Source organism: Lepidochelys kempii, chromosome 5 (assembly GCF_965140285.1).
Source record: "Lepidochelys kempii isolate rLepKem1 chromosome 5, rLepKem1.hap1, whole genome shotgun sequence".
Taxonomy (NCBI): domain Eukaryota; kingdom Metazoa; phylum Chordata; order Testudines; family Cheloniidae; genus Lepidochelys; species Lepidochelys kempii.
This window is the reverse complement of record NC_136384.1, coordinates 681,981-696,937: the sequence shown is the minus strand read 5'-3', so window position 1 is coordinate 696,937 and position 14,957 is coordinate 681,981. Positions and strand designations below refer to the sequence as shown.

Sequence of the window (14,957 nt, the reverse complement as noted above, 5' to 3'; positions counted from 1 at the left end):
TCTCTGAAGTCAGGGCAGGTGACTCTGTGGCCATGTACAATCTTGTTCAAGTCATGCCATACAGCCTATAGAGGGCCATCTGCACGGGGTGCCCTCTGAGCAGGAGGCAAATGTCTGTGTCCCTACCACTGATGGCCACGGCATGTGTTCCGGGTTCAGTCTATATTGTATTTGCTGCTTTGCGTTTCCTGCAGCCCCTCTTGAAACGTAAGCGGCATGCTGGAGCGAGCATACCCAGGATTCAGCCTCTCTCCGCACACACCCAGAATCTGGTGTCTCATGCTAAATTACTATTTCCCACCCCCACCAGGAGGCCTGCCCAGGCTTGTTCTGGTCTACCAGCCACCCTTCCCAGGCCGGAGGGGTCAACCTGAAGCCGGCTCATCATCTGCCTTTAGGGAAACCAGGCTTGTATTTTCAGTAACTCCTTTTAAACAGCATTTTGGTTCAGTCTCAGATAGAAAATGCTGTCACGTGCCATTCCCTGGAGCATTCCACTTGTCGTGGCCAGGCCCCGCTCTGGCTGTGCTCCATCTTGGACTTGTTGTGTTCACATCTGCCTGTACACTGAAGAGCCTTCGGGTAGGGAGAGGTTAGGGTTGGCACAGCCCCCTGCTGTACAGAGCCACGTTTGCTTTAGTTATGTAGCACCTAAAGGACACTTTACAAGTCCCATGAGGTAGGATTTGAAACTGGGATGGGCTGCATCTGTTCAAACCATGCTGCAATGGTCATCCTGACCAACCTGATAGCCTTGTATGACGAGATAACCAGCTCTGTGGATATGGGGAAAGCGGTGGATGTGACATATCTTGACTTTAGCAAAGCTTTTGATACGGCCTCCCACAGTATTCTTGCCAGCAAGTTAAAAAAGTATGGATTGGATGAATGGACTATAAGGTGGACAGAAAGCTGGCTAGATTGTCGAGCTCAACGGGGAGTGATCAACGGCTCAAGGTCTAGTTGGCAGCTGGTATCAAGCAAAGTGCCCCAAGGGTCTGTCCTGGGGCCGGTTTTGTTCAACATCTTTATTAATGATCTGGATGATGGGATGGATTGCACCCTCAGCAAGTTTGCAGTTGACACTAAACTGGGGGAGAGGTAGATATGCTGGAGGGTAGGGATAGGATACAGAAGGCCCTAGACAAATTTGGAGGATTAGGCCAAAAGAAATCTGATGAGGTTCATCAAGGACAAGTGCAGAGTCCTGCACTTAGGGCGGAAGAATCCAATGCACCGCTACAGACTAAGGACCGAATGGCCAAGCGGCAGTTCTGCAGAAAAGGACCTGGGGATTACAGTGGACGAGAAGCTGGATAGGAGTCAACAGTGTGCCCTTGTTGCCAAGAAGGCCAACGGCATATTGGGCTGCATTAGTAGGGGCATTGCCAGCAGATCGAGGGAAGTGATTATTCCCCTCTATTCGGGATTGGTGAGGCCACACCTGGAGTATTGCATCTAGTTTTGGGCACCCCACTGCAGAAGGGATGTGGACAAATTGGAGGGATTCCAGCTGAGGGCAACGAAAATGATCAGGGGGCTGGGGCACATGAGTTATGAGGAGAGGCTGAGGGAACTGGGATTGTTTAGTCTGCAGAAGAGAAGAATGAGGGAGGATTTGAGAGCAGCCTTAAACTACCTGAAGGGGGGTTCCAAAGAGGATGGAGCTCGGCTGTTCTCAGTGGTAGCAGATGACAGAACAAGGAGTAATGGTCTCAAGTTGCAGTGCGGGAGGTCTAGGTTGGATATTAGGAAACACTATTTCACTAGGAGGGTGGTGAAGCACTGGAATGCGTTACCTAGGGAGGTGGTGGATCTTCTTCCTTAGAGGTTTTTAAGGTCAGGCTTGACAAAGCCCTGTCTGGGATGATTTAGTTGGGGTTGGTCCTGCTTTGAGCAGGGGGTTGGACTAGATGACCTCCTGAGGTCTCTTCCAACCCTAATCTTCTGTATATTCTATGAACTGTGCTTACACTAGGGTCTGCCCCAGTGGACTCTCCCTCTAGACAAAACACCATTGGTGAAGATGGTAACCGAAGGGCATGGGGGGGACGGGAGGGCAAGGTTCACATCAGCATGTGTGTACGTAGCAAGCCCAGTGCCAGCAGTCTGTGCCAGATCTGCAGTGTCTGGCTCAGCACTGGTCTGCCAGCTCCCTGGACAGGGGCCAGTAATGATCTGGATGTACAATGCCAAGTATGCTGTTGGGTCTTATCATGCCTGTCAAACCAACCTGAGAGCTTTCTTTGACAGGGTAACAAGTCTTGTGGATGGGGGGGAAGCGGTAGACGTGGTATATCTTTCGTAAAGCTTTTGATACTGTCTCGCATGACCTTCTCATAAACAAACTAGGGAAATGCAGCCTAGATGGAGCTACTGTAAGGTGGGTGCAAAACTGGTTGGAAAACCATTCCCAGAAAGTAGTTACCAGTGGTTCACAGTCATGCTGAAAGGTTCCGCAGGGATCATTTCTGGGTCCGGTTCTGTTCAATATCATCATCAGTGCTTTAGATAATGGCATAAAGAGTACACTTATAAAGTCTGCAGACGATACCCAGCTGGGAGGGGTTGTAAGTGCTTCGGAGGATAGAATTAAAATTCAAAATGATCTGGACAAACTGGAGAAATGGTCTGCAGTAAATAGGATGAAATTCAATAAGAACAAATGCAAAGTACACCACTTAGGAAGGAACAATCAGTTGCACACACACAGAATGGGAAATGACTGCCTAGGAAGGAGTATTGCGGAAAGGGATCTGGGAGTCATAGTGGATCACAAGCTAAATATGAGTCAACAGTGGAACACTTTTGCAAAAAAAAAGCAAACCTCATTCTGGGCTGTATTAGCAGGAGTGTTGTGAGCAAGACACGAGAAGTAATTCTTCCACTCTCCTCCGGGCTGATTAGGCCTCAACTGGAGTCTTGTGTCCAGTTCTGGGCACCACATTTCAGGAAAGATGTGGACAAATTGGAGAAAGTCCAGAGAAGAGCAACAAAAATGATTAAAGGTCTAGAAAACATGACCTATGAGGGAAGATTGAAAAACTTGGGTTTGTTTAGTCTGGAGAAGAGAAGACTGAGAGGGGACATGATAACAGTTTTCAAGCACATAAAAGGCTGTTACAAGGAGAAGGGAGAGAAATTGTTCTCCTTAACCTCTGAGGACAGGACAAGAAGCAATGGTCTTAAATTGCAGCAAGGGCAGTTTAGGTTGGACATTAAGAAAAACTTCCTCACTGTCAGGGTGGTTAAGCACTGGAACAAATTGCCCAGGGAGGTGATGGAATCTCCATCATTGGGGATTTTTAAGAGAAGGTTGGACACACACCTGTCAGGGATGGTCTGGATAATACTTAGTCCTGCCATGAGTGCAGGGGACTGGACTAGAGACCTCTTGAGGTCCCTTCCAGTTCTATGATTCTATGCTAAATATGGCACTGGTGCAGCCACCGGCAGACTCCTGTGTCCAGCTCTGGTGCCTACAGTTCAAAAAGGATGTTGAGAAATTGCAGAAGGTTCAGAGAAGAGCCACGAGAATAATTAGAGAATTAGAAACCCTGCCTTGTAGTGAGAGACTCAAAGAGCTCAATATATTTAGCTTAACAAAGAGAAGGTTAAGGGTGACATGATTCCAGTCTGTATGTACCTAGATGGGGAACAGAAAGACAAAGTGCGGGGGGGTAATATATTTTATTGGACCAACTTCTGTTGGTGAGAGAGAAAACTACACTGCATGTGTGGGGAACAAATATTGATAACGGAGTGCTCATCTATCTAGCAGGGACAGATACAACATGATCCAGTGGCTGAAAGCTGAAGCTAGACAACTTCAGATAGGAAATAAGGTGTTCCTTTTTGACAGTGAGAGTAATTAATCATTGGAACAGCTTACCAAGTGTGGTTGTGGAGTCTCCATCACTGACAACTTTTAAATCAAGTTGGGATGTTTTTCTAACAGATTTGTTCTAGGAATTATTATGGGGAAGTTCTCTGGCCCGTGCCGTGCGGGGGGCCGGGCTGGGCCGGTCCGAGGGCCCGCGCCGTGCGGGGGGCCTGCGTTGTGCGGGGGGTCAGACTGGACAATCACAGTCGTCCCTTCTGGCTTTGGAATCGCTGAGGCAACGACAATGAAGGTGCCAGGTTCTGGTCAGTCAGCCCAGGCTGGAAACATCCCGAGGCTCCATCGTTCTCTTGACCTGTCGGCTGCTTCCTGCGTCCTCCCTTGGCCCCTGGGCCCCTCACGGGTCTCCTTGCGCCCTAGTCGCTTCTTCTGTGTGTTCTCGGGTGGCGACTCCTCGTCCCTCCTGCGGGCTCTGGATCTCTCCGGGGCTCGGCGCTCGCCCCACAACGCCAAGGGCCTCCCGCTCTGTCGCCCGCCCTGCATTTCTTTGCCTCCTTCCTCGCACCCCGCACTCCAGGCTCGGCTCTGGTCTTGTGGGGGACGGTTGGAGGATGGTGCTTTGCCCTGCCCTGGGGCGTGGGGTGTGTCTCATTCACTCAGACGGCGCGTTTCTGCCACATGCTGTCCTGCCGTTGGCTGACGGTCAGGCCTCTTGGGACCCCAGCCGACTCGTTCCCCAGGTGGGCACGGGCGAGTTTGCCCAGGGCCACTTGCGTTCCCTTCTCCTTGGGCAGGCTGGGGCCATGACCTGCTGTGGCCCTCCTCAGGTCTCCCTTCCCCTCGGCAGGTATTTGCGGTGGTGGTACAGGAAGACACACGTGGAGAAGAAGTGTCCCGTCATCGACCTGTTCAACCCACTCCCCCTGCGCCAGATCTACGGTGAGCTGCCAGCCCGCCCTGGAGGGGGCCGTGGGGGGGAGCAGGGTCACTCTGGGGCACCGAAGCTGGATGGAGTCTCCCTGAGCCCAAGGTTTGGGGGGGCAGGTGGGAAGATGCCATGGTTACCCCAGGGCTGAGGGCTTAGGGCAGGCAGTTGTGGATGGGAGGATGCTGGTGCGGGCAGAGTAGGAGACACCCCAAGGCGGCCGCCAGCTGGAGCTGCTGTGGGGCTACCCCGGGTGTGGGGGGGGCGCACGGCGGGGCAGGTGAGTTCTGTGGGTAACCCTGAGTATAGGTGGTGATGCGGGGGTTACCAGAGGGGGCAGGTGTTGCAGGGGTTAGCCTTAGGGGTGGGTGCTGGGGGTACTGGGGTGGGTGCTGGGGCGGTGCTGCGGGGATTACCCCAGGGGGCAGGTGCTGTGGGGCGGGTGGGTGTTGTGAGGGTTACCAGAGGGGGCAGGTGTTGCGGGGCAGGCAGTGGCTGCTGCAAGAGGTACCCTGGGGGGTGGGTGCTGGGGCAGGTGCTGCGGGGGTAACTCCAGGGGGCGGGTGCTGTGGGGCAGGTGGATGCTGCAGGAGGTACCCTCGGGGCAGGTGCTGTGGGGTGGTTGGGTGCTGTGTTGGTTCCCCCAGGGGGCGGGTGCTGTGGGGCAGGTGGGTGCTGTGGGAGGTACCCTCGGGGCGGGTGCTGTGGGGCAGGTGGGTGCTGTGGTGGTTCCCCCAGGGGGCGGGTGCTGCGGGGGTAACTCCAGGGGGCGGGTGCTGTGGGGCAGGTGGGTGCTGTGGGAGGTACCCTCGGGGCAGGTGCTGTGGGGTGGTTGGGTGCTGTGTTGGTTTCCCCAGGGGGCGGGTGCTGTGGGGGTAACTCCAGGGGGCGGGTGCTGGTGCTGTGGGGTGGTTGGGTGCTGTGTTGGTTCCCCCAGGGGGCGGGTGCTGTGGGGCAGGTGGGTGCTGTGGTGGTTCCCCCAGGGGGCGGGTGCTGCGGGGGTTCACCGGTAGGTGGGTGCTGTGGTGGTTCCCCCAGGGGGCGGGTGCTGTGGGGGTAACTCCAGGGGGCGGGTGCTGTGGGGCAGGTGGATGCTGCGGGAGGTACCCTCGGGGCAGGTGCTGTGGGGTGGTTGGGTGCTGTGTTGGTTTCCCCAGGGGGCGGGTGCTGTGGGGGTAACTCCAGGGGGCGGGTGCTGGTGCTGTGGGGTGGTTGGGTGCTGTGTTGGTTCCCCCAGGGGGCGGGTGCTGTGGGGCAGGTGGGTGCTGTGGTGGTTCCCCCAGGGGGCAGGTGCTGCGGGGGTTCACCGGTGGGTGGGTGCTGTGGGGCAGGTGGGTGCTGTGGGAGGTACCCTCGGGGCAGGTGCTGTGGGGTGGTTGGGTGCTGTGTTGGTTTCCCCAGAGGGCGGGTGCTGTGGGGCAGGTGGGTGCTGTGGGAGGTACCCTCGGGGCGGGTGCTGTGGGGGTAACTCCAGGGGGCGGGAGCTGTGGGGCAGGTGGGTGCTGCGGGAGGTTCCCAGGGGACGGGCGGGTGCTGTGGTGGTTCCCCCAGGGGGCAGGTGCTGTGGTGGTTCCCCCAGGGGGCAGGTGCTGCGGGGGTAACTCCAGGGGGCGGGTGCTGTGGGGCAGGCGGGTGCTGCGGGAGGTTCCCCCAGGTGGCAGGTGCTGTGGTGGTTCCCCCAGAGGGCGGGTGCTGTGGGGGTAACTCCAGGGGGCAGGTGCTGTGGGGCAGGTGGGTGCTGTGTTGGTTCCCCCAGGGGGCGGGTGCTGTGGTGGTTCCCCCAGGGGGCAGGTGCTGTGGGGGTAACTCCAGGGGGCGGGTGCTGTGGGGTGGTTGGGTGCTGTGGTGGTTCCCCCAGGGGGCGGGTGCTGTGGTGGTTCCCCCAGGGGGCGGGTGCTGTGGGGGTAACTCCAGGGGGCGGGTGCTGTGGGGTGGTTGGGTGCTGTGTTGGTTCCCCCAGGGGGCGGGTGCTGTGGTGGTTCCCCCAGGGGGCGGGTGCTGTGGGGCAGGTGGGTGCTGCGGGAGGTTCCCAGGGGACGGGCGGGTGCTGTGGTGGTTCCCCCAGGGGGCAGGTGCTGTGGTGGTTCCCCCAGGGGGCAGGTGCTGTGGGGGTAACTCCAGGGGGCGGGTGCTGTGGGGTGGTTGGGTGCTGTGTTGGTTCCCCCAGGGGGCGGGTGCTGTGGGGCAGGTGGGTGCTGCGGTGGTTCCCCCAGGGGGCAGGTGCTGCGGGGTAACTCCAGGGGGCGGGTGCTGTGGGGCAGGTGGGTGCTGCGGGAGGTACCCAGGGGGCGGGTGCTGTGGGGCAGGTGGGTGCTGCGGTGGTTCCCCCAGGGGGCGGGTGCTGTGGTGGTTCCCCCAGGGGGCGGGTGCTGTGGGGCAGGTGGGTGCTGCGGTGGTTCCCCCAGGGGGCAGGTGCTGCGGGGTAACTCCAGGGGGCGGGTGCTGTGGGGCAGGTGGGTGCTGCGGGAGGTACCCAGGGGGCGGGCGGGTGCTGGGTTGTACTGGACTGAGTGGAGCTCCGCCTCCCCTGCTCAATGCAAGTGCCCCATGTCCCGCTAGCCCCTCTCTCCTGCCAGGTTCCTGCAGGGAGGAGTGAATCTGCTGCTTGGTCTCTCCCACAGGGTGCCCGCTGGGTGGGTTTGGGGGAGGTACCATCACGCGAGGCTGGAGGGGAGAGTTCTGTCGATGGCAGTTGAATCCCGGCGTGTACCACTACAAGACAGTCGTAGCTGACCAGGTGGGTGTGTTTGCATTGCAGGCTGTGGGGTCCTGCCGCCTGGTCCCCTGGCATGCCCTTTCCTCCGCGGCTGGGCACGTTATCCACGCTAGGCGGTGCAGCCTGAAGGCCCTGTTCCCCCTCTGCGCCCGGGGTACGGTATGGGCATGGCTCCACCCCACTCCCCACTGCCATGCAGCCACCTCTCGGGTGGAACGTGGAAGCTGCTAGACAGCGCTGTGCAATGGGGTAGAGGAGGAGGCGGCCAAGAGAAACTCGTGGTTCTGGCAGCGTGGGCCATGGAGCGGCTCCCAGCAGCCGTGCTGGGAGGGTCACTGCTGCCCAGCCCCAGGTCGTTAGCTCCTCGCACGGCCGCTCAGGGACCGCCTCTGCCAATTATTCTGTCAGGGTGACATGAGCAGTGAGCGAGTGACAGATCAGCACAGCAATGGGAGGGGCTGGGAGCCACAGGCCCAGCCTGAGCCGTCTGGGGTCCTGAGCGGCCCAGACTGCACGAGGGCTTCAGGGCTAGTGAGCATGGTGCCTGCCCAGGATGGAGCCCTGGGGGACGTGCTGCAGCCGCACCTGGTACTGCCAGTTCCTTTCCCTCCTGCCCATATCTGACCCCATGGGCTGGCAGGGCAGTCACAGCAGGATCTGGGTCTGGCCCGGGAGCCTCTGCCCTGGGCCCTGGGACTGCAGGGTTGGCTGGACAGGCAGGGTGGGCTCGGCGAGTTGGGGCTGAGCCGAGATGCTGGGGTGAAGGCCCCGATGTCCGGGGAAAGGGGCCAAGGGCTCTTTGGGGCGCACGCCTCGTCAGGAGCCCAGTGTTCCGGCTTTGCAGCAGAGCTGACGCATCCTATAAAACCCGCAGCGAGACGCGGCGCACGGCCTGCGGTGCTGACCCTGGCCCAGGACCACGGTTTCAGAGCCGCACCTGCACAGCAGCGGGCTCGAGGGAGGGAGTGAGGGCGGCTGCAGCAGCTCCACGCCCCCTGGTGCCGGCAGGACACAGCCGTGCCGGAGCCGGCCAGGCGGGAGGCTAGTCTGCAGAGTTGGTTGAGCTGATTTGCGCTCCGTGCAGCCCAAGCCCCAGCAGGCTGAGCAGCCATGCAGCGGCTGGAGGCAGGTTCCCAGCGCTTCCGTTGTCGGTGAGCTCCTCCCTCGCGGTTCTGGTGGCTCCTCTGCCACCTGCCGTGTGACTTTGCCCCCTCCGGCGCAGGGTCCCCCCGGGGCCGAGTTGGCTGTTCCCTGCCCAGATCTCTTGGGCAGCCTCCCTGTGAGTGCCCTCGGGGCCTGCGTTCCCGTCCCCTCTGCCCGGCGGATGACAACAGTCACTGCTGCACTTGAAGTGAGTCCAAAGCCCAGCACCCTGGCTGGGAATGCCCGGCCACCCGCCCCTCCGAGCCAGCCCAGGGCTGGTGAGTGGCTGCACAGGGAGACGCACGGTCTGTGGGGTGGGCAGGACGCAGGCCATTTAGGGCCTATAGGTCCGATCCAGCTCTTTGAGCTGCCCTGGGCAGCCAGTGCTGGGGAGGGTTCTGCTGCCGGAGTCGAAGCGTGCCCAGCTCCGGGGGGCTGCCCAGCCTTCCCATCTCAGTACTCTGTGCTCTCCTCTCCCAGTTCACCATCTGCTTGCGCCGGAAGGGACAGACCGTTTACCAGCAGGTCCTGTCTGTGGAGAGACCCAGCGTGCTTCAGGGCTGGAACTGGGGCTACTGCGGCCACTACGCCTTCTACCACGCCCTGTACCCTCGGGCCTGGACCGTCTACCAGCTTCCTGGGCAGGACGTGGTGCTCACCTGCCGGCAGATCAGCCCCATCATCCCAAACGACTACCAGGTGAGGCTCCCCCTTCTCCAGCCTTCATCCCTGCCTCCGTCAGGGTCTAACCCCTCGTAGTCACTGTCCTCCTCACAGGGGGTCTGCTTCTCCCTGGCCTCCACTGGAGGGATCAGCGCAGAGCGACATGAGGGGTTGGGAATGGAGCCTGGAGTTCCTGGATGGCAGATAAAGCAGTAGGCCTGGGCGCCTGGGGGATGGTCTCAGTCACGGCCTGGGCGCCTGGGGGATGGTCTCAGTCACGGCCTGGGCGCCAGGCCTGGGCACCTGGGCGATGGTCTCAGTCACGGCCTGGGCACCAGGCCTGGGCGCCTGGGCGATGGTCTCAGTCACGGCCTGGGCACCAGGCCTGGGCGCCTGGGGGATGGCGTGGGAGAGGCCTCCATCCTGCCCTGGCCCAGATCCCTCTCATCCTGTCACCAGCAGGTTTTTCCTTATCTGCCTTTGCTTATCACTCCATTGCCTCACCTCGCCCCTGGGGCCTGGCAGTAGGGTCACAAAGAGGCAGATAAAAGCCTGCTTGGTCTTTGGTCCTGGTTATCAGTCCCAGATAGAGGATAAGGCAGAGAGGGCTGGGAAGTTCCTGAGGACTCTGGGTGAGAGGTGGCAGCTGGAAACCCGCCAAGGGAAAGCTGCACTGACAGTCTCCGGCCGGCTGGGCTGTGTCCTCCCAAAGCCGGCGGGGGCAGTGGGCTGGTCTGCCCTGCCGCAGGTACCTGGCTGTGTGCAGGGGCAGTCGTTACTTTATAAACAGAATTGGGGGAGGGTGAGAGATGGGCAGCGAGAACAAAGAATGGTCTCCAGCAAAGAGAGACTGTAAGGCTGAGGCCGTTGCCTTTGAGTGTAGCTGAATCAGGGTGGATGCGATAAAATCACAGAAGAATGACAGGGAGGGGAAGGTGTAGCAGAAGCATCTGCTCTCCCTGTCTCATAGCATAGGAACAAGGACACATTCACAATGGATAAAAGGAAATGCTTTCCCACATGTTGTAGAATTATCCTGTGGAACGCACTGCCACTGGATGGTGCTGGGGCCAAGAGCTCAACAGGGATTGGACGCTCATATCGGTAACAAGAATGTCCAGTGTTACAAAATTAAATGCTGTAAATGCCCCTGCTCCAGGATTTAGCCCAGTCTCTAGGGGGAGGCTTCCTCCAGGCAGATTATCACAGCCTGCCGCGGCGTGATGCTGCACCGGATGGAGGGCTGAGTCTGCAGCAGCCTGTGGCTGATGGAACTGGGTCTCCTAGCTCAGGCTGCAGCGACTCCTGGCCCACCCGGGGTGCCGCGTTACACAGACCATCTGCTGCTGGGTCCAGAACACTGGAGTAGATGAGCCAGGCCCCGTCCAGCAGCCTCTATGCGCCTACGTGTCGTTCAGCAGCACCACGAGGCCATGGGTGCTACAGACTTGTGGGGAAGGGCTCAGCCCTGCCCCTGGGAATTGGGTCTGCCTAGCCAGACGAGCGAGAAGGGGAGTCAGCAGTTCAGCTGGTTGGTCGGCTGGTGACCTGCCAGAGCCGGTTAGTTCTGGGGCTTCCCCAGCCAGGCAGCAATGCGGACAGGCTAGAGGGGAGGGCTGCGGGGCTTTCTTCCTTCCTCATTTCTATCAAATGCTGCCCTCCCACCAGAGGCAGTCTGGGGTGTGTCAGGGCAGGGCCCCTGTGAAGTCTTGCACCCCAAGGTTTTCTCGCCGGCAGTTCTCACCCGCCTGCCCCCTTTTTGCAGTTTCTGCCCCTTTGAGCTCCCCCTTTCTTACCTGTTCCTGGTGCCTGTCCCAGACCTACATACGGCCCCCTTCCCACTGGGCTATGGCCCAGCCTCGCTGCCCAGCTGCCTGTGTCCAGAGCACAGAGGTCCTGGGGGCTCCAGGGCAGTCTCTGGCGCTGACCCCGCAGAGGGGGCATGGAGCCACTGTTGTTGGAGCATATGGGGGTGTTTGGCTGTCCTGCCCCAGGGGATGCTCCCAACAGCTTCTCGCTGCCCTCCCATCCCCATGGCCAGTCTATCAGCTGGGCCCCAGCCCGGCTCACCCTCGCCACGGGAGACTTCGGCAGCGATGCTGTTGATTAGCTGGAATCACTCAGGTCCAGCTGCTCCCCAGGCTGGGGAAGCTGCCACAGAAGGCGCGTGATCCCCCAATTCCCCGACAAGTGCAGGTAGCCAGCGGTGCAGCCCTGTGTGTAATCCAGCTGAGTGCTGCCTAGCTCCTGGCCTGTTCTCGCTGTCCGAGCCTCGGGTCAGCCCCGTGCCTGGGCGTGAGGTTGCCCCGGAGAGCATAAGAACATAAGAATGGCCCCACTGGGTCAGATCAAAGGTCCATCTAGCCCAGTATCCTGTCTTCCGACAGCGGCCAATGCCAGGTGCTTCAGAGGGAATGCACGGAACAGGGAATCATCAAGTGATCCATCCCCGTCGCTCATTCCCAGCCTCTGGCAAACAGAGGCTAGGGACACCATCCCTGCCCATCCTGGCTAATAGCCATTGATGGACCTATCGTCCATGCATTTATCTAGTTCTCTTTTGAACCCTGTTATAATCTTGGCCTTCAAAACATCCTCTGGCAAGGAGTTACACAGGTTGACTGTGCACTGTGTGAAAAAATACTTCCTTTTGTTTGTTTTCAACCCGCTGCCTATTAATTTCATTTCATGGCCCATAGTTCTTGTGTTATGAGAAGGAATAAGCAGCACTTCCTTATCTACTTTCTCTACACCAGTCATGATTTTATAGACCTCAATCATCTCTCCCCTTTTCCAAGCTGAAAAGTCCCAGTCTTATTAATCTCTCCTCATATGGAAGCCATTCCATACCCCAATCATTTTTGTTGCCCTTTTCTGAAACTTTTCCAATTCCAATATATATATTTTTGAGATGGGGCGACCAGAACTGCACGCAGTGTTCAAGATGTGGGTGTGCCATGGATTTATATATAGGCAACATGATATTTTCTGTCTTATTGTCTATCCCTTTCTTAATTATTCCCAGCATTCTGTTCACTGTTTTAACTGCCCCCTGCACATTGAGTGGATGTTTTCAGAGAAGTATCCACAATGACTCCAAGATCTTTCTTGAGTGGTAACAGCTAATTTAGACCCCGTCATTTTATATGTATAGTTGGGATGATGTTTTCCAGTGTGCATTACTTTGTATTTATCAACATTGAATTTCATCTGCCATTTTCTTGCCCAATCACCCAGTTTTAAGAGATCCTTTTGTAGCTCTTCGCAGTCTGCCTGGGTCTTAACTATCTTTAGTAGTTTTGTATCATCTGCAAATTTTGCCATCTCACTGTTTACCCCTTTTTCCAGATCATTTATGAATATGTTGAATAGGACTGGTCCTATTAGGTTACAGACTACAGTTGCATCCGATGAAGTGAGCTGTAGCTCACAAAAGCTTATGTTCAAATAAGTAACCTATCATTTAATTCAGCTTCTGGACCAAATGACTGGAAGATAGCTAATGTGATGCCAATTTTTAAAAAGGGCTCCAGAGGTGATCCCGGCAATTACAGACCTGTAAGCCTGGCTTCAGTCCTGGGAAAATTGGTTGAAACTATAATAAAGAACGGTTTCAGAGTAGCAGCCGTGTTAGTCTGTATTCGCAAAAAGAAAAGGAGTACTTGTGGCACCTTAGAGACTAACCAATTTATATGAGCATGAGCTTTCGTGAGCTACAGCTCACTTCATAGCATCTGATGAAGTGAGCTGTAGCTCACAAAAGCTTATGTTCAAATAAATTTGTTAGTCTCTAAGGTGCCATAAGTCCTCCTTTTCTTTTTGAGACTACAGTTAGTAGTTCTACAATTTCACATCTGAGTTCCTTCAGAACTCTTGGGTGATACCATCTGGTCTGGTGACTTATTGCTGTTTAATTTATCAATTTGTTCCGAAACCACCTCTAATGATACCTCCATCTGGGACGGTTCCTCAGATCTGTCACCCAAAAAGTATGGTTCAGGTTTGGGAATCTCTCTCACATCCTCGGCCGTGAAGATCGATGCAAAGAATTCATTTAGTTTCTCTGCAATGGCCTTATCGTCCTTGAGTGCTCCTTTAGCACCTCGATCGTCCAGTGGCCCCACTGGTTGTTTAGCAGGCTTCCTGCTTCTGATGCACTTTAAAAAAAAAATTGTTATTACTTTTTGAGTCTTTGGCTAACTGTTCCTCAAATTCTTTTTTTGGCCTGACTAATTGTATTTTTACACTTCATTTGCCAGAGTTTATGCTCCTTTCTATTTTCCTCACTAGGATTTAACTTCCACTTTTTAAAGGATGCCTTTTTGCCTCTTACTGCTTCTTGTACTTTGTTGTTTTGTCACGGTGACTCTTTTTTGGTTCTCTTACTATGTTTTTTAATTTGGGGTGTACATTTAAGTTGAGCCATATTATGGTGTCTTTAAAAAGTTTTCACACAGCTTGCAGGGATTTCACTTTTGGCACTGGACCCTTTAATTTCTGTTTAACTAACCTCATTTTTGTGTAGTACCCCTTTCTGAAATTAAATGCTTCAGTGTTGGGCCGCTGTGGTGTTTTTCCTGCCACAGGGATATTAAATTTAATTATATTATGGTCACTGTAACCAAGTGGTCCAGCTATAGTCACCTTTTGGGCCAGATCCTGTGCTGGTTTGGTTGGACGGCTCCAGGTGCACCAATTGCCCTCGGGGCCTTTACCCCTTCGTTTCCAGCACTGTGGGCATGCCTCCCTGGTGCAGCTTGGTGCAGAGCTGTCCTCCGGCACTGGTGCCCTGTGCTCTGGGCCCTCAGCCTTGGCCTGAGCCCTCCGCCGCTCGCTATAGCAAAGGAGTCCCCAGGTCTTGCTGCAGCGGCCCCATTGCTCCCCGGCCCAGCCAGCTCCTTGTGGTGCGGGGGGATGCTCCGGGCCGTTTGCTTGGCAGGCTCCGAGCTGCATGCGCCTGGCGCCTGTTTCCCCAGGACACCAGCCTGCCCGTGGGAGTGTTCGTCTGGGAGCTGGAGAACAGCAGCGATGAGGCCGTGGACGTCTCCATCATGCTGACCCTGCAGAATGGCATGGGCACCAAGGAGGACAAGAGAGGGGGCCACTGGAACGAGCCCTTCAGCCTGGAGAAGGACGACGCACGGGTCTCAGGAGTCCTGCTGCATCACTGCAGCCCCGTGAACCCCTACACCCTCGCCATCTCCGCCAGGGAGCAGGTAAAGGGGCAGGCTGGGCAGGCTGCTGTGTCTCAGTGCTGGGGATGGGGGGCACCCGCATCTGTCCCTGGTGGCAGAGGCTCAGCGCCTGCAGGATTTGGGTTCTGGGGAGGTTCTTGTGCCCCTCAGTCTGTCCCTGCCTGATCCCAGGGGCAGGGCTCCCAGCACCGGGCTCTCCAGCTACAGCGATGTCTGTGGGCATGGGGGAGGGGCAGCTGCTGCAGGCTTCAGCCCTGGAGCTTCGGAGCTGGGCATTGAACTCTGCTCTGCAGCCACGGGGGAGCCAGTGAAGCATGGATGGGGTGTGTTTGCACCGGGGGGAGAAGGGGGCTGTGGCCATTGGGAGGCCCTGGGCTCAGGGCCCTAGTGCTGGCCCCAGTTCCAGGGAGGGCAGGAAAGTGGGTCGTAGGCTCTGAAGGGCTCTTACTCCCTGTCATCCCCTCTGTAGGCTGG

General features: G+C 57.1%; 1 protein-coding gene across 2 annotated transcripts in view; it reads left to right on the top strand.

The window, feature by feature from the left end:
* GBA2 (glucosylceramidase beta 2) overlaps nt 1-14,957 on the top strand; it is a 66,278-nt gene that overhangs the window by 10,698 nt on the left and 40,623 nt on the right. The window contains exons 2-6 of one of the 2 annotated variants that reach the window (XM_073343258.2): nt 4,689-4,780; nt 7,388-7,503; nt 9,106-9,324; nt 10,318-10,392; nt 14,265-14,504. In XM_073343258.2, the coding sequence (XP_073199359.1) occupies nt 4,689-4,780; nt 7,388-7,503; nt 9,106-9,324; nt 10,318-10,392; nt 14,265-14,504 (742 nt within the window). The remainder of the gene's footprint in view (nt 1-4,688; nt 4,781-7,387; nt 7,504-9,105; nt 9,325-10,317; nt 10,393-14,264; nt 14,505-14,957) is intronic. The other variant, XM_073343259.2, reaches the window with a different exon arrangement.